The sequence below is a fragment of the Pristiophorus japonicus genome, chromosome 8, assembly GCF_044704955.1.
Source record: "Pristiophorus japonicus isolate sPriJap1 chromosome 8, sPriJap1.hap1, whole genome shotgun sequence".
Taxonomy (NCBI): Eukaryota; Metazoa; Chordata; class Chondrichthyes; family Pristiophoridae; genus Pristiophorus; species Pristiophorus japonicus.
In genome coordinates, this window is record NC_091984.1 from 63,429,101 (window position 1) to 63,451,849 (window position 22,749).

The following is a 22,749-nucleotide window of genomic DNA, read 5'->3' on the forward strand; positions in this document are numbered from 1 at the left end:
GATTTGAGAGGAAAGGGGGTGATGCATCTGCCACAGTTTCCGTTGGACACATCTTTGGGCTGTAATGAATAGGATGCTTGGATCAAAAGAACTTATTTGCTCTTGGGATGTATTTGTTGCCCATCCCTAGACACCCTGAGAGTATTAAAATTGCCTTGTACTGTGGGACTGATCCTTTCCTGAAGGATACTTGAGTGAACTAGAATCATAGAATGGTTACAGCACAAAAGGAGGTCTTTCGGCCCATCGAGCCTGTGCAGGCTCTCTGCAAGAGCACTTCAGCTAGTCCCACTCTTTCCCCGAAGCCCTGCAATTTTTTTTCTTCAGCTACTGATCCAAATCCCTTTTGAAAGCCACAATTGAATTTGCCTCTACACCCTTTCAGGCAGTGCATTCCAGATCGTAACCACTTGCTGCGTAAAAAATGTTTTCCTCATGTCACCTTTTGGTTCTTCTGCCAATCACCTTAAATCTGTGTCCTCAGATTCTCAACTCTTTCAGTGGGAACAGTTTCTCTCTGTCTAGACCCCTCATGATTTTGACACCTCTATGAAATCTCCACTCAACTGGCTCTGCTCTAAGGTGAACAATCCAAGCTTACCCAAGTAACTGAAGTCCCTCATCCCTGGAACCATTCTTGTAAATCTTTTTTGCACCCTCTCTAAGGCCTTTACATCCTTCCTAAAGTGTGGTGCCCAGAATTAGACATTTTGGTACTTATATGTACCAGCTGTCGTAGTACGTATAGGTACCAACGATATAGGTAAAAAACGGGATGAGATCCTACAAGCTGAGTATAGGGAGCTAGGCGTTAAATTAAAAAATAGGACCTCAAAGGTAGTAATCACAGGATTGCTACCAGTGCCGCGTGCTAGTCAAGAGTAGGAATGGCAGGATAGCTAAGATGAATACGTGGCTTGAGGAGTGGTGCAGGAGGGAGGGATTCAAATTCCTGGGACATTGCAACCGGTTCTGGGGGAGGTGGGACCAGTACAAACCGGACGGTCTGCACCTGGGCAGGACCGGAACCAATATCCTAGGGGGAGTGTTTGCTAGTGCTGTTGGGGAGGGGTTAAACTAATATGGCAGGGGGATGGGAACCTATACAGGGAGAGAGAGGGAAGCAAAATGGGGGCAGAAGCAAAAGATAGAAAGTTGAAAAGTAAAAGATAAGGGCAGAGAAACCCAAGGCAAAAATCAAAAAGGGCCACATTACAGCAAAAATTCTAAAGGGACAAAGTGTGTTTAAAAAGACACGCCTGGCGGCTCTGTGCCTCAATGCGAGGAGTATTTGTAATAAGGTGGACGAATTAACTGCACAAGCAGCTGTTAACTAATATGATATAATTGCGATTACGGAGACATGGCTCCAGGGTGACCAAGGCTGTGAACTCAACATCCAGGGGTATTCAACATTCAGGAAGGATAAACAGAAAGGAAAAGGAGGTGGGGTAGCGTTGCTGGTTAAAGAGGAAATGAACGCAATAGTAAGGAAGGACATTAGCTTGGATAATGTGGAATCTGAATGGGTAGAGCTGCGGAATACCAAAGGGCAGAAAACGCTAGTGGGAGTTGTGTATACACTACCAAACAGTAGTAGTGGGGTTGGGGACCGCATCAAACAAGAAATTAGAGATGGGTGCAATAAAGGTACAGCAGTTATCATGGGCAACTTTAATCTACATCTAGATTGGGCTAACCAAACTGGTAGCAATACGGTGGGGGAGGATTTCCTGGAGTGTATTAGAGATGGTTTCCTAGACCAATATGTTGAGGAACCAACTAGAGGGCTGGCCATCCTAGACTGGGTGATGTGTAATGAGAAAGTACTAATTAGCAATCTTGTTGTGCGAGGTCCCTTGGGGAAGAGTGACCATAATATGGTAGAATTCTTTATTAAGATGGAGAGTGACACAGTTAATTCAGAGATTAGGGTCCTGAACTTAAGGAAAGGTAACTTCGATGGTATGAGACGTGGATTGGCTAGAATAGACTAGCGAATGATACTTAAAGGGTTGATGGTGGATAGGCAATGGCAAACATTTAACGATCACATGGATGAACTTCAACAATTGTACATCCCTGTCTTGAGTAAAAACAAAACTGGGAAGGTGGCTCAACTGTGGCTAACAAGGGAAATGAAGGATAGTGTTAAATCCAAGGAAGAGGAATATAAATTGGCCAGAAAAAGCAGCAAACCTGAGGACTGGGAGAAATTTAGAATTCAGCAGTGAAGGACAAAGAGCTTAATTAGAAGGGGGAAATAGAATATGCGAGGAAGCTTGTCGGGAACATAAAAACTGACTACAAAAGCTTCTATAGATATGTGAAAAGAAAAAGATTAGTGAAGACAAACGTAGGTCCCTTGCAGTCAGAATCAGGTGAATTTATAATGGGGAACAAAGAAATGGCAGACCAATTGAACAAATACTTTGGTTCTGTCTTCACGAAGGAAGACACATATAACCTTCCAGAAATACTAGGGGGCCGAGGGTCTAGCGAGAAGGAGGAACTGAAGGAAATCCTTTAGTCAGGAAATTGTGTTGGGGAAATTGATGGGATTGAAGGCTGATAAATCCCCAGGGCCTGATAGTCTGCATCCCAGAGTACTTAAGGAAGTGGCCCTAGAAATAGTGGATGCATGGGTGATTATTTTCCAACAGTCTATCGACTCTGGATCAGTTCCCATGGACTGGAGAGTAGCTAATGTAACACCACTTTTTAAAAAAAGGATGGAGAGAAAACGGGGAATTATAGACCGGTTAGCCTGACATCAGTAGTGGGGAAAATGTTGGAATCAATTATTAAAGATGAAATAGCAGCGCATTTGGAAAGCAGTGACCGGATCGGTCCAAGTCAGCATGGATTTATGAAGGGGAAATCATGCTTGACAAATCTTCTAGAATTTTTGAGGATGTAACTAGTAGAGTGGACAAGGGAGAACCAGTGGATGTGGTGTATTTGGACTTTCAAAAGGCTTTTGACAAGGTCCCACACAAGAGATTAGTGTGCAAAATTAAAGCACATGGTATTGGGGGTAATGTATTGACGTGGATAGAGAACTGATTGGCAGACAGGAAGCAGAGAGTCGGGATAAACGGTCCTTCTCAGAATGGCAGGCATTGACTAGTGGAGTGCCGCAGGGCTCGGTGCTGGGACCCCAGCTATTTACAATATACATCAATGATTTAGATGAAGGAATTGAGTGTAATATCTCCAAGTTTGCAGACGACACTAAGCTGGGTAGTGGTGTAAGCTGTGAGGTGGATGCTAAGAGGCTGCAGGGTGACTTGGAACAGGTTAGGTGAGTGGGCAAATGTATGGCAGATGCAGTATAATGTAGAGTTGAGAAGGAATTTCTTCTCCCAGAGGGTTGTGAATCTGTGGAATTCTCTGCCCAAGGAATGTATTCAAGTCACAGATAGATAGATTTTTAACCAATAAGGGAATTAAGGGTTACGGGGAGAGAGCGGGTAAGTGGAGCTGAGTCCATGGCCAGATCAGCCATGATCTTACTGAATGGCGGAGCAGGCGCGAGGGGCTAGATGGCCTACTCCGGTTCCTAATTCTTATGTTTCTATGTAGATAAATGTGAGGTTATCCACTTTGGTGGCAAAAACATGAAAGCAAAATATTATCTGAATGGCGGCAGATTAGGAAAAGGGGAGGTGCAACGAGACCTGGGTGTCATGATATGTCAATCGTTGAAAGTTAGCATGCAGGCGGTGAAGAAGGCAAATGGCATGTTGACCTTCATAGCTAGGGGATTTGAGTATAGGAGCAGGGAGGTCTTAATGCAGTTGTACAGGGCCTTGGTGAGGCCCCACCTGGAATATTGTGTGCAGTTTTGGTCTCCTTATCTGAGGAAGGACGTTCTTGCTATTGAGGGAGTGCAGCGAAAGTTCATCAGACTGATTCCTGGGATGGCGGGGACTGACATATGAGGAGAGACTGGATTGACTGGGCCTGTATTCACTGGAGTTTAGAAGAATGAGAGGGGATCTTATAGAAACATATAAAATTCTGACGGGACCGGACAGGTTAGATTCAGGAAGAACGTTCCCGATGTTGGGGGAAGTCCAGAACCAGGGGACACAGTCTAAGGATAAGGGGTAAGCCATTTAGGACCGAGATGAGGAGAAACTTCTTCACTCGGAGAGTTGTTAACCTGTGGAATCTCTACCGCAGGGAGTTGTTGATGCCAGTTCGTTAGATATATTCAAGAGGGAGTTAGTTATGGCCCTGATGGCTAAAGGGATCAAGGGGTATGGAGAGAAAGCAGGAAAGGTGTACTGCGGTGAATGATCAGCCATGAACTTATTGAATGGTGGTGCAGGCTCGAAGGGCCTAATGGCCTACTCCTGCACCTATTTTCTATGTTTCTATGGCCGAGTGGCCTGCCGCACGGGCTGGCCGCTGTCGTCCCTCGGAGAGAAGTCCAGTCCCTCGGGGGACCGAGTTAGGAAGATAGGACTTACGTTTTATCTTTTATTTATTATTGATGGTTTTTATGCTTCTTGAATGTTGTTGTGAAGGTGTTTAGTGCTTTGCAAGGTCCTCTCCGCTTCCCTTGCTCCCCTATCTCTGGCTACCTGCGCTGATTTCTTAACTCTCTGCAGGGGCTTTTTGTGCAGCCACATATGCTGGCCTGTTAGTTTGGAGCAACTGTTAGCTGTCCAAACTGGTTTAAACTGCCGGTTACGCCCCCTTTTGGGAAAAAAAGAAACGGAAAAAAAAATCTTAACTAACTCACTTACATTGGCACAAATTAAATGTGCAGAATGGGGATTTTTAAGATGCTCCAGAAAAATCAAGCTGCTCCCAAAAAAACAGTGCAACTCCTGGGCAAAATTGGGTCTAATACTCCAGTTGAGGCTGAACCAATGTTTTATAAAGGTTCATCATAACTTCCTTGTTTTTGTACTCTATGCTTCTATTTATGAAGCCCAGGATCCCGTAATTTATTTCGCGCTTTCTCAATCTACCCGGCCACCTTCAACAATTTGTGCACATATACCCCCAGGTGTCTCTTCCTGCACGCCCTTTAAAATTGTACCATTTAGCTTATATTGCCCCTCTTCGTTCTTCCTACCAAAATGAATCACTTCGCACTTTTCTGCGTTAAATTTTATCTGCCACATGTCCGCCCATTCCACCAGCCTGTCTGTCTTCACTATCCTCCTCACTGTTCACTATACTTCCAAGTTCTGAGTCATCTGCAAATTTTGAAATTGTGCCCTATGCACCCAAGTTTAAGTCATTAATATATATTAAGAAAATCCTAGTACTGACCTCCGGGGAACACCACTGTATACTTTCCTCCAGGCTAAAAAATAACCGTGCACCACTACTCTCTGTTTCCTATTACTTAGCCAATTTCATATCCATGCTGTCACTGTCCCTTTTATTCAATGGGCTTCAACTTTGCTGGCAAGCCTATTATGTGGCACTTTATCAAATGCCTTTTTGGAAGTCCATGTACACCATGTCAACTGTATTGCCCTCATCAACCCTCTCTGTTACCTCATCAAAAAACTCAATCAAGTTGGTTAAACACGATTTGCCTTTAACAAATCCTTGCCGGCTTTCTTTAATTAATCCACACTTGTCCAAGTGACTGTTAATTTTGTCCCTGATTATTGTTTCTAAAAGCTTCCCCACTACTGAGGTTAAACTGACCGGCCTATAGTTGCTGAGTTTATCCTTGCACCCTTTTTTGAATTAGTTAGATTTTATGACAATCAACAGCAGTCATCATCATTTTATCTGGTGCAATCCTACAAATTACAAGATTTTGTCAAATTCTGTTTCCCAATTTGCCAGGGTGGTATTATGAACTTGAAAACCTCAGGGTTGCAAGTCCAGAATCATGTGTACCACCATTTAAAATTCCGTCTTTCTATTCCAATGCTGTAAAGGCTACATTATAACATACAATATTGGATTACGCTTCACTGGCAGCTCTGCGCAGTCACCGGCTCCATGGAAATGAGCCCAATGCCCAACATGCCTTGGACCTCACCATTCAGGACAGCACCCTTTGTGAACATTGTTTAGGCACTGATCTTTGAAGTTTTAAAATTTGGATTCATAAAATTTTAATTACAGTTAAATTAATCCACCAATTGAATGCAAAATGCAGTGTAGACAATAGCATTGTAATGTCTAATTGCATTTTTCTGCAAGTCTAAAGACACTAGTAATTTATTTTATTATTACCTGTACTGCAGTTAACAGTTGATACAAAATATGGGTAAAGTTTTATGTTGTGGAGAATTTTTTTTACATTAATTTTGAACTTCCTTTTTAATAAGGTTTAAACAACTTCTTTTAGGTGTTCCAGATTGTTCCAGATGAACCGTTTCCTTCCGTTGAACTTGATGATGATGTGCTGTTTGTTAAACTGAACTGGGATGGAAAGCGTTTTAACATCTTGCCTAGAAATATAATCTCTGGCAAGAAAACTAATTCATTTGAGTCCAATGACGATGATAATTATAAAATCTTGGATTCCTTGCCCAGGAACATGCAGAAGGTGTCTGATGTGAATTATCTTCCAAAACAGAAGACTGTTGTTGGGGACTGGTGTGATTCAAAGTTTCACAATATTGCCAATGGAGATGGAACATTAAGCAGAAATATTATTAAAAACAAGTCTAAAAATGGCATTGTCGCGATGACTCCTGAAAAGGAATCCAAGTGTTCTGCTCCAAAAAACTCCCATAGTAAGAAGAGGAGTACGCAAGAGATGGAAAGCAGAAACTCCACAGTTAGGAAAAAGCTTCCGCTCTGTGGTAAGTAAGGATATGGCTCAGAGTTTGGGCCTGGTTTTCATGTGCCTTGAGTCTTGGGAACAGTAACTCCCTGGGGAAATGTACAGAAACAGGATATAGATCCAGGAGGACAGGTCTCTGACTCTTTTACATTACTGGTGGGAGGGTTGCGAATGCCCACCCTGCAATAAGCACAGTCTGAGGGCAGCTATGGTAATGAGGCGATATAGGCGCTCCCTGGTCCTGAGACTTCATCTCCCCATAGCCCTTCCTTCCCCAGCACTAGAAGGGTGCCCATTTTGTCAGTGTCAGATAAATTGGGCCCTGTGCTCAGCTCCGTTCCATTAGGAATATTCTAGGGAGACCGATAGCAAAGGCAACAGGACCAAAAGTAAATGCCTTTTTTTTTCTTCCAAGGGCAAGTCTTCGTATTGGAGGCCTTCTGGCTGTTGTATTGGATTACAGCCAGAGGGCCCTGATGGCAGCACCTATTTCCGCTGTTACTGACCTCTTGTATGAAAAGTAAGATAGCACAAAACATGTACTGATTCTGTAAAGCAGTCAATACTGCCCTGGCTGGAACTGGAATAGGGACATCTGAGCTGTCTATGTAATCTCAGCAGGAGCCTTTTGCGGGGATGGTGAGCTGCAAGAAAGAGGAGTTAAATTTTCCCCCATCCCAAAATTTTTAGGTCATCTGCGAAGGCCACTCGGCTTTTGGGATGGGGGTGTTATCCCAGGAATTGGATCCCTCTGATTCTTGTCAGATGGAATCCTTTTACACTTTAATTGTAGCTTTTGAACTGACTTGGTGACACTGCTACAGAAAACATTTTTTTCTTGGTTCACATGGCCTTTTGTAACTTACAGCTAATTCAAAAAAATATTTTTTCAAATTGCAGATTTCACCAAATCCTCAGAAAGAAAGCTGACAAATATTTTGTCAGAGCTCTTGGATGATGACAGTGATGACGATGGTTTTGCTAGGAAAGTTTATCAGATAGAGCCTGGAGCCATAAAACGCAAAGTGGATTTTAATGGTATTTCAGATGATGCTCTTTCACCCTGTAAGAAGTTGCAAAATTGGACCACTGAAAGTCATGCCATTTCTCCTCTTAAACCAACTGGAGACACAATGAACAGTCAAGATCCCATTTTCCCGTTGTCTCCTGTTTATTGTGGTTCAAAAATTAAGCAGCAAGACACTTCACACCAGCCCAGAAATAATGGCGAAATAATTGATGTTCACAAGTAAGTTGCACAATATTTTAACCTTTCTGATGTTGCATTATGTATTCCTTGAGTAGACCAAGAAAAATGTTGGCAACATTGCTGTGACAGCTAACAAAACTATCATGTCATTTTTTAATTGTGACGTAACCACTATTCCAACAGTAAATTTTTTTAAATCTCTGGAATGGAATCACTTAGTGGCTAGGAAATTCAGACATACTAGGCAACTCTTGTGCATCTTTTAGAAAGGTTATGGATGGAATTAAGGGAATGTGGGAGTCTATGGCCCCAAGTTTCCACATGATTTGCTCCTGATTTTTAGGAGCAACTGGTGGAGAACGGAGTATCTTAGAAATCGGAATTCTCCACATTTAGTTTTCTGCAGTTCTAGTCAGGTAGAACAGTTTCACTTTTGAACAGTTTTTTTCAAAAGGGGGCGTGTCCGGCCACTGACGCCTGATTTGAAAGTTTCCACAGTGAAAACGTACTCCAAACTAACTTAGAATGGAGCAAGTGAAGATTTTTGTAGGCTTGAAAAAACCTTGTCTACACAGTAAAAAATCAGGCGCAGGTTACAAATTAGGCGTCGGGAACGGGGAGTGGGGGGGAGGGGGGGGAAGGGAAGTCATTAAATTCTACAATAAATCCTTAGTTATACTTATACAAATATTAAACAAATAAATGCAACCTGAATAAAAAATTTATAAGCAAAGAAAAGATTAAAAAAACATGTTCCTACCTGTGTGAAAGTGCTTCAGGCAGGCCTTTCAGGCAGCGGTTTGCCGTCGGGACCGACCGACGGCAGGAGGAGGGAGGGAGAAAGCTGCGAGAAGCCTCAGTACTTGAGGCAGCCGTTTGCCGTTGGGCCAGACCGACGGCAGGGGGGCGGGAGGGAGGGAGAAAGCTGCAGGAAGCCTCAGTACTTGAGGCAGCCGTTTGCCGTCGGGCCCGACCGATGGCAGGAGGAGGGAGGGAGAAGGCTGCAGGAAGCCTCAGTACTTGAGGCAGCCGCTTGCCGTCGGGCCCGACGGACGGCAGGGGGAGAAAGCTGCAAGAAGCCTCAGTGCTGATCATGGAAGGGCAATGTGATTTTATTTAAAAAAATTTAAAAATTGAACAGCTACAAAGAATTTGAATAGTCTCAAACAAGTGCATGTGTCCCGTTTATCACAGTCTGTCTATAATTACAGAATGCACTCCCTCACCTTCACACACAGAAATATCAAGAAAATTAAAATACAAGCCTTTGCAAGGGTTCAATAAACAAATTTTCACTTTTTCTGCAGCACTTTTAAAATGGCTGAGTGCCAATGTTCACTTCAGACTGCGCGAACGCTCCAACGCGCACGCGCAGGGTTGCCGGCACGAAAAAAGCTCATTTAAATTGTACCCGCCCCCTCCTACTTACAAAATCGGCGCGAGTGGTAGGCTCCGCCCCCTGTGCACCGCGCTAAGCAGACATCGAGCTGCAAAGCACTCGAAAGTAGCGCGTTTTTTTTCAGGCGCCGTTTTCGGCGCGAAAAACGGGCGCCCAGCTCGGAGGGGCGCCTGTTTTGCCGCGTGTGGAAACTTGGGGCCTGTGTCTTGCCTGTCCTACCACACATGCAGATTCTGAGAGTAAACAAACTGCACTTTTTTGGCAAGTATGATGTACTGTAGTTGGGTTGTAACATCTTTCACATTATGTTGCACTTGTTTTTGCATCTCTGGTGATCTGTTTTTACTTCTTGGGAGAGAAGTCCGTGATTATAAGCACCTTTTATAAAACTAGCTTTGAGCAACGCTTCAGGCGATCTAGTTCACTATTGTCAACACTTTCTCAAGATGTGCAGAGGAGCCTGTTTTCCAGGAACAAATTGCCCATTTGCTGACTTGATTTGCCGTGTGAACTGAAACCATAGAACTTAATGTTCGGCAGGTTTATGTAAATGTCTACTCTGATCTTAAACTTTTGGGAGGTAAGTCTGCCACGTTTTTCTCCCCAGCCCCTATTGTTTCAACAAGCGGTTCTAGCCATTCCGACATCACCATTCTATTTTCTCTTGGAGGAGAAGGATGTGGCTGTATTGCACTTGCCATCCCAACTCTGCAGTTATGGCCACAGATCCAGGGTCTGCTAATGTTTTGTGTGTTTAGAAATTCACAGTTTACTAGAATACATGTTTCACAATCAGCTGATGAATATTGATGTGTTTAGCTATGATTGCTATAATAAACCTATTATTAATGAATTGGCAATCTTTGATAGTTTGAAATGCTGTCTTCCCTAAAGGGAGGAGTGTGAGGTTTCTGAACCTTTGGGTGGATACAAGAGGCCTAATGCACCAGCAAGTGAAACATTAGAGATGACTCCCTAAAACCATTCCAGAACTCAATCAAGCTACAGTGATTTTTTAAAGAAAATAATTAAACTACAAAATTGCATTCTCGATATTTAAAAAAAATATTCCCTGTATTCTACATTATGCATGGGTAGAGTCCAGAGGGCGCTTTTTCTGTTTGATCCAGTTATTGACTGCAATGAGCTGAAACATATCAACAAAGCCTTCCATTTCTTTCTCCTTTTCTCCACCCCACTTTATTAAAAAAAAATGCTGGGTTTGTAGGATGGCAGCTGTAGGTTTATTGGTAGTAACAGCAGTGATCGGAGCACTTAGTTTGGCCAGTGCACATGCACAATCAGCCTTTGGCTGCATGAAATAAGCTGTAAAAGAAGTGGCTGTACTATCTACCGCGTTACCCAAGATCCAGGCTGCAGACTAAAAGCAGCATAAATTTCCACCTTTTTAGACTCCCTCTTCCCTATCACACCTCATTCTAATTTCTAGTTTTGGCTGCCTTGGCTATTTTAATCATTGCCTAGATCTGCGCAAAATAGATGGCATTAATGTTACTTATCTTTTTCAGAAAAAAGACTTCTTTAAGTCATAAATCTCTGAATCTATCATCAAAGAAAGATAAAGATACAGAGGTCCTGTGAGTATCACATCTTAATTGCAAGATTTTTAATTTGATGGGGGAGGGGTCTGCCTGAAATACCTCTTCCCCAGTGGATTTCGAGCCTGGCGTGAGTAAGGGATCAGTAGATTAGGCATGTTCTTCATTGAGGACCACATTATGTATTTCCACAGATTAGTTGACCACTTTCGGCTCCCATCATAACACTATTTTCAGATGAAGCATTACTTTCAGAAGCCTACAGTACTTTGCCATGCAAAGCATGAGCCAAGATCAAACATCACAGATAATCTAGGACTCGGGGGGGGCGGGGGGGCGGGGCGGGGGGGCGGGCGGGGGGGCGGGGGGGCGGGGGCGGGGGGGGGGCGGGGCGGGGGGCGGGGGGGGGCGGGGGGGGGGGGGCGGGCATAGTCTAAAATTAGAGCCAGACCTTTCAGGAGTGAAATTAGGAATCACTTCTACACACAGCGGTAGAAGTTTGGAACTCTTTTCTGCAAATGACAATTGATGCTAGATCAATTAATTTTAAGTCTGAGATGAATAGCTTTTTGTTAACCAAAGGTATTGAGGGATATGGGCCAATGGCAGGTATATGGAGTTAGGTCGCAGATCAGCCACGATTTCGAATGGCAGAATAGCCGACTCCTGTTCCTATGAGCCCAAGTTTCGGCCTGAGATGCTCCTGTTTTTTTGGAGCAACTGGTTTAGAATGGAGTATCTTAGAAATTGCAATTCTCGGCATTTAGTTTGCTCCAGTTCTAGTCAGTTAGAACAGTTTCAGTTTGGAACAGATTTTTTTTTCAATAGAGGGCGTGTCCGACCACTTACGCCCGTTTTGAAAGTTTAGGCAGTGAAAACTTACTCCAAACTAACTTAGAATGGAGTAAGTGTAGATTTTTGTACGCTCAGAAAAACCTTGCCTACACTTAGAAAATCAGGCGTAGGTTACAAATCAGGCATAGGGAAGGGGGGGGTTTAAAGGGAAGTTTACAAACATTAAACACTTCAGTTTTACAAATAAAGAGCCATCATCAATAATGAATGATAAATACATCAATAAATCAATCAAAAAAAATGAATGAAAAATTAAAAAAATCAATAAATAAAACATTTTCTACTTACCGACTGCAGCACCGGGAGCCCTCCAACAGCGTGCTGGGACGGCCCCTCCCCCCCCCCCCCCCCCCCCGGTCTGTATTTCCGACAGCGGAGGGGGGAAGAGGAGGCTGAACTGGCCGGACCCAACCGGGCAGGGCCCGCCCCCAGCACCGGAGTTAAAGGTTGGTGGGGAGATGGCGGGAGTCGGGGTGGGGGGGGGTCATCTGGTCGGAGCGGGAGCTGGGCTGGGGGTTTGAGAGCCAGCTGAAGGGAGGAAGCAGGAGCTGGGCGTGGGAGGTGCAGCCTGATCCACACTGCCCCAGTGAGCCCATTCAGCCAGGGCTAGGGGCAGCGTGCTTTGGCCCCTACCACACAGTTTTGGGCGCCTGGAGCTACTGCACATGCGCGCCCACTGTAGCGTGCCTGTGCAGAGGTCCCGGCACTGTTTTCAGCGCAGGGACCTGGCTCCGCCCCCCACAGCTCGTGCTGCGCCGCGCCCGGCTCCAGAGGACCTGCAGGGAGCCGCAGAATCTAAGTATTTTTTAGTCGCACTTTCGGGCGCGAAAAACGGGCGTCCGGCGCAGCCCGAAACTTGAGCCCTATGTTCCTATAACCTGCAAATTTCATCCCTCCATACTATTGAACAACTGGAATGGTAGCCAGAAGGTCATGTCCTGCATCCAACCCTTCTGAATAGCATTCTGTGAGACCAATCATGCCCAGTGAAGTGCTTTCTGGGCCTACCCACTTGAGAGGGAAGAACTTCCACAAGTAGGCTAGTACAATTCTTGCTACTAGTAACAAGAAGATGCAACCCCCACCCTGGCAAAGTACAGGTCCTTCCCCTGTGCCACCCCGCACAGCCATCATGGAACATAATGTCAACCGGAACAAGTGATGATCAGCCTTCTCTCTGGAGCCTGGGAAATATCAAACATTCTGTGATCCCTTCTTGACCATGAAGGGCAGTGGCTCCAACCAACATTGCCACTAGGCCTCTTCTCCAAACCCAGGCCTAACTCCTTGAAACCAAAACCAACAAGCTACCCTGCATTCCTCTGCGTGCATGAACAGTTGTAAAGTGCACAAAACCTGGAAATCTCAATGCAATCCTCCTGCAAGCACAGGGGAATCAAAATATATGTTAGCTTCACAAAATATGTGAATGTATGTACAATATTACATAGAATTTACAGCACAGAAACGGGCCATTCCGCCCAACTGGTCTATGCCGGTGTTTATGGTCCACACGAGCCTCCTCCCACCCTACTTCATAGATCCCTTTCTGCATATCCTTCTATTCCTTTTCCTGTTGCTTCCCCTAATGCATCTATGCTATTCTCCTCAATTATTCCATGGGGTAGCAAGTTCCAGTATGTATAATGTTTTATAAAATAATGTAAATGTACTTTTTGGATAATATATTTTTAAAAACAACTGATGGTCTAGAAATTTCTATCCATAACCATGTCTGTTCAAAAATAGTTAGTATTGCGTTAAAGTTTTGAGTAAAATGTGTATTATGCTACACTCTGTTATAAAACCTATACCACTGTTATTTTAATGAAATATTTTTGAAGTGCAAAACAGTTTGTAATAACTTTGCTTCATTTCACAATCTTAGACCAAAAAGAAAGGAAAGCAAAATGGAAAATATTACTGATACTCCAAGGTCTCGTAGAAAGTCTGCACATCGCTGCTCAATTCTCCTGAAACAGCACTTGCAGTAAGGTTTTACAACTACTAATGTTAGCTTTGTTTCCCCTTCAATGCAAAAGAATCCCTGGCCATATTCTGTACAACGTTGCTGGAAATCGTGGTATCTTGTATTTCAGGAGTGAAATTCATTTTCACGGTCTTAATGCATTGCAGTATATTGTGATGCCCACTCTTTGACTTTGCCCGATTTAAAAAAAAAAAAATATATATATATATATATATATATATATATTAAAACTGACAATTGACTGTTATTGGAAAATGCCTGAAATTTGAATGTAACAATAGGCTTCCATGAATTAAGAGATTAACTCTGTTAGCAATCCATTTTGAGTGGAAGGTCCATAATGTGGAATAGCAGACACGAGTGGAAATGGGAAAGCTGGTGAGAGGAGTTTGTTTTGTGAAGAGTGGAATCTTAATGCCTTTAAACTAGACACTTTTTTTTGCATGTTTAGGTACAATAATTTTTTGGCTTCAAAGAATACAGGGAATGAAGTCTTGATCTTAGACATTTTGCATTTGACTCTTAATGATATTACATCACCATAGTGCTTAGAAGATCAATTTATGCAGTTGCCAAATTATATTTATGGTATCACTACTTTCACTGGTATATGATTTTTTTTCTCTTCTGTCTTCTAATTGTTTATCTCTCCTGAAGGCATTGCCGAAAGCTGGGGTCGGGTTCTATGTGCTACTGCAGCCCTCTAGTGCTTCTTTAAGCCCATTCTTTAAGCTAGCCATTGAGAGTTGGCATCTGTTTACTAACTTAGCACAGACCATGGTTCAAATATAGTCTGTATTTCTCTATAGCCATAATATGCAGCGCATTTACCCAGTCAGCCACTGAAGGAAACAAGTTATCATAACTTGATTGATTCATTTTAAACCTGCGCATAGGTCTGTGCTGATTTAAAGAGTTAATTCCTTTGTGCTTATCTACGTTTAACTACCCAGCACAGTTAATATTATAAAAGTTGTTCCAGCTTGGTGAATTCGTACACTGGCGCCAAAATTCATCAGCCCACTTCCGCCGACATTCCTCCTGAAGATCCGTCCAGTGCCACTTTCGAGGTGGGCGGGAAGGGAGAGCTGCCGGGAACCGCCCGCTGATGTCAGCGGACGGCCAAGTGGCGCAACTGACTTCCCGCCTGCCGAGCTCCCAGATTCCTGCAGGCGGGACTCGGCGGCAGAACGGGGGTGGATTGTTGCGAGGAGGCTGGTCTGTCCCTGACAGTAAGTTTGAAGAACCTGAAAAAAATGTAAGTGAACATATTTCAAAAAAATAATTCAACAGCGACTTACCAGCATGGGGTCCCCTGAAGGTCTTTTGGATAGTTTTTGTATTTTTTGTTGGTTTTTTTTTTTCAGATCTTCGGCCCTCCGTGGGCCCGATTCCATCCTCGGCGGCACTTGGGCAAAAGCGCATCTGACGCCGAGAATGGGACCTCCCGCCTGCTGCAGCTCAGGTTGGTGGCGTACGTCGTCCATTTGCCGACCTTCGAAGGCTCTCGGCCATGAATATCCCGCCCAAAGTACCGTCCGGTACCTCGGCAGCACTTGGGCAGGCGGAGGCTTTGATGAAAATTGGCCCCTATATTTCTAATCACAAGCTTCTGCTTTGGTTACAGAGATGATCAGGATTCTAAAGAGTCTAGTGAAAATGAATTCCTTCCAGACCAGGAACAAAGCAGTGAAAGTAGCAGTGAGAATGAGGAGCAAGAGGATGATTCAGCATTTAGCAGGAAATATGCAAAGAAAATTGTTCATAAAACACCAAAGTCCACAGCAAAGATATCTGTAAAGACTCCAGCCAAAATGGTATGTTATAGTGAAAGTCCTTGGTAGTGTCCAACTGACAGGTATCAGACATGCCCTGACTGCAAGTTTATTTTGTCTTGGTGGATTATTTGCAAATCAAAACCAATGGTTCTACCGTGTTGGTGTAGTGGTAGTTACCAGAGGTGCGATCAACCTGGATTAGTTCTGTGAAGTTTTGCATTGAACTACAATTAACATATAGCAGCCAATTGGCCTCATCCCAACTAGTTTGTCTTTGGGAATGAATGCACTGTCAGCATAAAATGTAGAGCTCACAGGCTGGGTTATTTTGCTTAAATTAACCCAGATTTAACACCAAATGGCCTTTATGTGCTGTAGATTCTGTGTAACTTTTGTGTCTCCCAGAATAATTAATTCATAACCTAATCACAATTACTATTTTTTTAATGTCACTTTCTTAATATGCATTTGGAAAGTTTCAAAGAAATATTGCTTAAACAAAACATAGTGAGTTTAATGATGCAACATTGGCCAGAAAGGATGATCTTGTGGTATTGATATTTTAAATGCAGCAACTGGCAGATAAAATGTGTTTAACATCTGTATTCAAGTGAGTGGCTATGATTAAATCTATAAACAACTGTTAGAGTACGTTATGTTTTCCTTTTAAATTATCAGCCTGTATCAAGAACACCTAGAACTCCAAGAACGCCCTGCCATCCTACTCCCAGTATTCCTAGGAGGAGCCAGCTAGCAAAAAAACCTGTTAGTGTATTGGAAGAGGCCAGAGCAAGGTACTGAGTGCAAGTATATTTGCTGATCTCCACTGTGGAATAAAATACAGGCTGGTAATGTTTTAAATGGCTGGGAATCTTAAAAACATCTTTGTCAGCTCCTTTTAATGTCAGTTAATCACATTCAGACCAATGAATACATACAGCTTTATTATGACAACTTGTTAAGCACATAGAGCAACCTTTTTTGAAAATCAGCTGTTAAACTAAGATTGATCAGCACAATGCACCTCGTTATTGAGCAATTTAATGACTAGATATAGCTGACATCAGTTCTTCCTTGTGAGATACTAGATTCTTAATGTGTTCCCACATGTTATCATTTGGGAATGTTTTTGTTATCGACAAGTTAGAAAAGTTTATTGGCAGTTGTTTGTTATGGAACATAGAAATTGCTAGACAAAAATAAATTGTGCTAACATATCTCCCTTTACATGGCTAACGTGACACTTTTAGGATGTGTATTGTATATGTGAGAATTTTAATATTATGGAAAATTTGCTATACTTTGGTCACTTGCTGCCTTTGGGATCTTTTGTTGACCCTTCCCAGAAACCAAAATTAACTAGCTTTTATATTTTGGGAGTTGGCTGTATGTTTGATTAAAAATAATCCATTCATGCGTTAGCAAGAGAAAACTGGTCAGTTGCCAACCCTTGCGTTCTGCTTGCATTGACTCCTTATGTAAATGATGACTGTGTTAACCTATTTTTGAGTTTTTCTGACTTGCCTGTTTTATTTTTTTCTGAAGATTACATGTGTCTGCAGTACCAGAATCTCTACCCTGTAGAGAGCAAGAGTTTCAAGACATCTACAACTTTGTGGAGAGCAAAGTCATTGATGGTACTGGAGGGTATGGAACATTTACTAGTTGAAACAAACTGCTCGGTACTTTTGACTGTCTTGTTTTTGATGTGTTACGTTAGTGAATATGGTGCATATCCTATTGGCAAAGCAGTTTAAGAATTTTGTTGATCCTCAATTAATAGAATACAGGATGAAGCCACTTCTCAGGAGTATTACTTGCTCGGAGGGCAAGTCGAAGTAAATCTGTGTTACTGCTGCTGACCACCTTGAGATTCATTTAAAAATGGGATTAATACAGGGCTGAGAATGAATAGTTTGCCATTCTTTACCCTGGGGAAGAAAGACCGAACCTAAATTAGGAAACTTGGAAAAAAAAATATTGGAGAAACCATGCAAGAAAAAACAAGATTGCTACTAGTGCTGCAAATGACAGCTACTAATATTAAATCTTACCCATCTCTTCCAAAGATTACACACCAACTCTGATTTTCAACAATTACATTGTTTGAATTCAGCCAATCTGAAGGTGGAGGTGGCCATTCTGTTTTATGGGCGATGAAAATAAATGTATTGAGTTTTAAATTTCTGCACTCAAATCCAGTTTGGTCTTTCACAGGTGTATGTATATTTCTGGGGTGCCAGGAACAGGAAAAACTGCAACAGTGCATGAGGTGATGCGGTGTCTACAGCATGCAGCAAAACAGGATAACCTCTCCTTCCAATTTATAGAAATCAATGGAATGAAGCTTACTGACCCTCACCAATCCTACGTGCAGATATTGAAGGTATAAATCTAATTTTAGGGTCGAAACGTAATCCATACATGGATTTTAACATACAAGAATTGAATAAGTTGTCTCCAAGGAAAGAAGGAACTCTTGTTTATGTAGGACGTTTCTCATCCTCTGTCTCAAACAATGGCTCGCAGTGTAGTGACAGTATATGTAAAGCAAGGTCCCACAGACAGTAAATCAGATAACTGTTTGTTATCGGATATATGTCGACCAGGGCACCGAGATAAGTACCTACCTCCTTCCTTCTCTCTCCCTCCGCCCCCCTCCCCCCCCCCCCCAGCACCTCTGACAATGCAGCACTCTCAGAACTGTACTGAAGTTTCAGCTGAGGCTATTCGCTTGACCACAGCCTCCAGACTTGGCCAAACTGACCCGGTGTTTTAATTGCGCCATGGCAAACTGTTCACACATTGAGATGTTTGAGAGTTACACCTGTGCTTTAATGCACCTGTTGATTTGGTTTTGGCTCTAAATTTCCTTTCAAATAAGACTTAATCGTGCCTTTTATAGGAATGTATGAATATCCTACTCGGTGACGTTCTCCCTAAGCTGCGTGGGCGCACGGCCGTGCAGCAATCCGGAGGTCCTGCGCAGGCCGCTCACAAGCTGGAAGAGATACTGCACGGCAAATTTAAAGAAACTGCACACAAGAAAATTAGGGGGACCATTGCTACTCCGTACATAATTTCCTGAAAAGTTTGGGCTCCGCTTAGCTCAGTTGGTAGCACTTTTTGATACACTCATAATAAAGGATGAAACTGAGTACTGTGTACAATGAGCAAGTGTGACCTTAGCTCCTTTTAATAAGACTCCAGAGTGCAGGTACCTCGTGGGTGGCCTGCTTATATACAGTGCTCCCAAGGGATGCTGGATCCCTTCCAAGGGATGCTGGGATCCCTTGGGACTCCCAACGGGTTGGCCCTCTGGTGGTAGTGTGATACAGGTTGCAGGGGGTTAAATACATAACACTTTTCAACTGAGTCAGAAGGTTGTGTTTAAACCCTACTAAGACTACAGCATATAATCACACTTGAGCACAGTACTGAGGGAGTGTTGTGGTTTTGGAGTTGTCATCCTTCAGATGAAAAATTAATCCAAAGGCACATCTGCTTGTTAAAGATTCCATGTACTGTGAAGAAGGCAGGAAGCTCTCCTGCTGTCCTGACCAACATTCTGCTTTCAACCAGCATTATCAAAACAGATTAACTGGTCTTTCATCTCATTGCTGTTTGTCAGATCACTGTACTTCAAAAGTGTAATTAATTGCAACTGAAGTGCTTTGGGACACTTGAGGGATGAAGGGAACTTTGTAAATGCAAGTTATTCTATCCTTGTATGCAGAAAAGTTATTTGTTTTTCTCTTTCTGCTTCCTAGTTACTGACTGGACAGAAAGCCACCGCAGACCATGCTGCTGCATTACTTGAGAAGCGGTTCGGTACGCCAGCACCAAAGAGAGAGACCACAGTGCTGCTAGTGGACGAGGTGAGGATTGAAGTTGTATCAAAGCCAGGGCCTATAGCATTAGACTTTTGGGCTGAATTCACTAACACTAAGCAGAAATATTGGTTACATTTGCTCTTTGGTAACAATTGAATCTCCCATCCAAAAAACCATGTTCATGGTTTGATTTATTTCTTCTTCTCTCCCAGTGCTTTTACACATTTTGTGTCTTTTTTTTAAGATGGACTTTTACAAATAGTGAAAATTGTTTTTCCCTTCTAAGTGATGCTTGGCCGATTCACAGTAATTTTTACAGTACGCTGATTAATACTTCCTATAATTTTTTTGCCCTCACTATAAATCATGATTACTTTTTTTTAAAATAGGAACACATATGCTAACTTTACTTTGACCTGAATGAGAAACTCAAACTACATAGGAACCCAATAGATTCGTTAAAATCAGAAGTTCTCAGAAAACTAGTTGGTTGCAAAAAATGGCCACTTGGTGGGGTACTGCCCTCAGCTGAGCTCCTCAAAATAAGTGCTTCCTCAGACAAATGGGAAAATTAGAAGAGGTTGACTTGTGCTGCTGCCATGCACTTTCTTGTAGCTAGTACTCAAAGCATAGGTTATTTGGCAGCCTTAATCAGTTGGTGTCTGAGTCACAATTCTACAAAAGGAACTCAGTATCCACCTGTGGCCACAGGATGCACTGCAGCAACTTGCCAAACTTGCTGCAACAGCACCTCCCTCCAATGTTCCCTGTAATTTTTGGGGGACCGCATGGCCCGTTCAAAATTTCGCACATGTGCGATTTTTCTATTTAAAAGCCGGCTCACTGGCTGCGTGGGATCTTCAGACGCTGTATGGCCAGGCAGCTTAAAGGAGATATTGCCTCCCTCCCATGACCTCAACCAGTGAAAAGATAAGAACAGTAATGTTATGAAAACACCATTGCTTCCAAGCTCCTGTCCAAGTCATACACCATTCTGTGTACAGGTTGTACCTCTCCAGTCCGGGACTCTTTGGTCCAGCATCATTCCCAGTGTGGGGTGGGGGGGGTTGTGACCCGTGCTGTACCCTGGGGCTGGCTGCTCCTCTTCTCCCTGCTGCCTCTGTGTTCCCTCCTTGGTCGGGTCGGGTCGGTGCGGAGAGGAGGCGAAGAGCATGGCAGCTGACTACGGCGCCCAAGTTGGGCTTGAGAAATGCAGCGCAGTAGTCTTCTGCGCATGCGCAGAGCGCGGCCAGGTACTGCCGATGACGCTAGGGTCAGCGTGACCTCCCGTGGTCCGGAAAATTCTCTGGTCCAACGCCAGTCAGGTCTCAAGAATGGAGAGATACAACCGGTATCGCTGTGCCTTCATTGCTGAATCAATATCCTGGACTTCTTACCTAGTGCCTTTTGAGGGAGCACTATCACCACAGTCAAGAAGAAGACCCCCATTTGCCTCCGGGTGGGCTGGGATAGGTAATAAATGCTGCCTTCCAGCCTCATGCATATCCTAAAAACAAATATTTAAAAATATGCTTGCATTACTTGGTGAACTTGTGAAATAACAAAACAAATACTAACCAAGCTCTTTGAGTTCACTTGTATCTAATGCCACAAGCTGACTTGTTCAATGTGTGTACCCCTTAGCTTGATCTTTTGTGGACCCGGAAACAGAATGTTATGTATAACCTGTTTGACTGGCCCACGCGAAAGCAGGCAAAATTGGTGGTTCTGGCAGTAGCCAACACGATGGATTTGCCAGAGAGGATCATGATGAACCGGGTGGCAAGCAGGCTGGTGAGTAAAAACCATTCTCTTAAAATAATAATGAATGCTTTCCGAGTCTTCAATGCAACTATTGAAAACATTGTGTGACATTCCACTAAGAAATTGTCAAAAATGAGATATAACTTGCCTTTTAGTTGGATTGCTTCTGTTTTAAAATACAAATGAAGCTCAGCTACTTGTATGTTCCTTAATTGTTGGCACTATACCATTTTATTGCATAGTTTTGGTGTGAAAATCAGAAGATTAGTAGATATAACTGGACCTGTTAACATGTTTCAATATAGGGACTGACTAGAATGTCCTTCCAGCCATACACCTACAAACAATTGCAGCAAATCATTTCTTCTAGACTCAACCGGCTAAAGGCTTTTGAGGATGATGCTATTCAGCTAGTGGGCAGAAAGGTGAGTGATGTCCAGTTGAATAAACTTGAAAGTTGGGTCCGGATATGGCGATGGTAATAACGGGGAACTGTCGGCATTTGCTGTCATTACCCCTCTGAAACTGACCGTAACGTCAGGATTTAGCACATGCGCAGCTAAATGTGGAAATCCTGAAGTTGCAGTCAGTCATTCCCTGCTCTGTCACCGGCTGCGCTGTGGAACTAGTGAAATCACTTGAATTGACAATTTAAGCTTTTCTGCTATAATATCGCTGTTAAAAACCCCGTATAAAGTTACGCCTTGTTGGAATAAGTGTATCTGGGTTTTAACCGTGTATACTGGCCCTGAAAAATTAATTTTATATTTGTAGAATGTCAAATTTCTCCATTATGATAGAAAATTACTAGATTTTAACATAATTTAAAAACATAGAAACATAGAAAATAGGTGTAGGAGTAGGCCATTTGGCCCTTCGAGCCTGCACCACCATTCAATATGATCATGGCTGATCATTCACCTCAGTACCCCTTTCCTGCTTTCTCTCCATACCCCTTGATCCCTTTAGCCGTAAGGGCCATATCTAACTCCCTCTTGAATATATCCAATGAACTGGCATCAACAACTCTCTGCGACAGGGAATTCCACAGGTTAACAACTCTCTGAGTGAAGAAGTTTCTCTTCATCTCAGACCTAAATGGCTTACCCTTTATCCTTAGACTATGTTCCCTGGTTCTGGACTTCCCCCAACATCGGGAACATTCTTCCTGCATCTAACCTGTCCAGTACTGTCAGAATGTTATATGTTTCTATGAGATCCCCGCTCATCCTTCTAAACTCCAGTGAATACAGGCCCAGTCGATCCAGTCTGTCCTCATATGTCAGTCCTGCCATCCCGGGAATCAGTCTGTTTCTGGTATTTCGGTTTCTACCTTAACCCCATGTGTATGTCCCAATCTTTATTTTGCGCTCAAATTTTTAAAAAGTGAATGGATAATCAGTGCTTTTTATTTGCTGTCTGAGAATTCGTCGGTGTGATTGGCTGCCTCAGCAGCTTGGTGACATCACTGCTGCTCTATGTAAGGCGCTACAACCAATTTAACGCCGAGAAATTGCAAGTTTTAGCCACAGAGATCACGAGGTCTTTGTGGGCGGCTTTCTTCAAATTCGGCGGTGACCGCCATC

General features: G+C 43.1%; 1 protein-coding gene across 4 annotated transcripts in view; it reads left to right on the plus strand.

The window, feature by feature from the left end:
* Positions 1–22,749, plus strand: part of orc1 (origin recognition complex, subunit 1) — a 33,318-nt gene that overhangs the window by 3,835 nt on the left and 6,734 nt on the right. For 2 of the 4 annotated variants that reach the window (XM_070886863.1, XM_070886866.1), the window contains exons 4-14: positions 6,335–6,794; positions 7,676–8,024; positions 10,914–10,982; positions 13,687–13,788; positions 15,416–15,605; positions 16,245–16,360; positions 17,112–17,213; positions 17,784–17,952; positions 19,337–19,444; positions 21,044–21,193; positions 21,469–21,588. In XM_070886863.1, the coding sequence (XP_070742964.1) occupies positions 6,335–6,794; positions 7,676–8,024; positions 10,914–10,982; positions 13,687–13,788; positions 15,416–15,605; positions 16,245–16,360; positions 17,112–17,213; positions 17,784–17,952; positions 19,337–19,444; positions 21,044–21,193; positions 21,469–21,588 (1,935 nt within the window). The remainder of the gene's footprint in view (positions 1–6,334; positions 6,795–7,675; positions 8,025–10,913; positions 10,983–13,686; positions 13,789–15,415; positions 15,606–16,244; positions 16,361–17,111; positions 17,214–17,783; positions 17,953–19,336; positions 19,445–21,043; positions 21,194–21,468; positions 21,589–22,749) is intronic. The other 2 variants (XM_070886865.1, XM_070886867.1) reach the window with 1 other exon arrangement.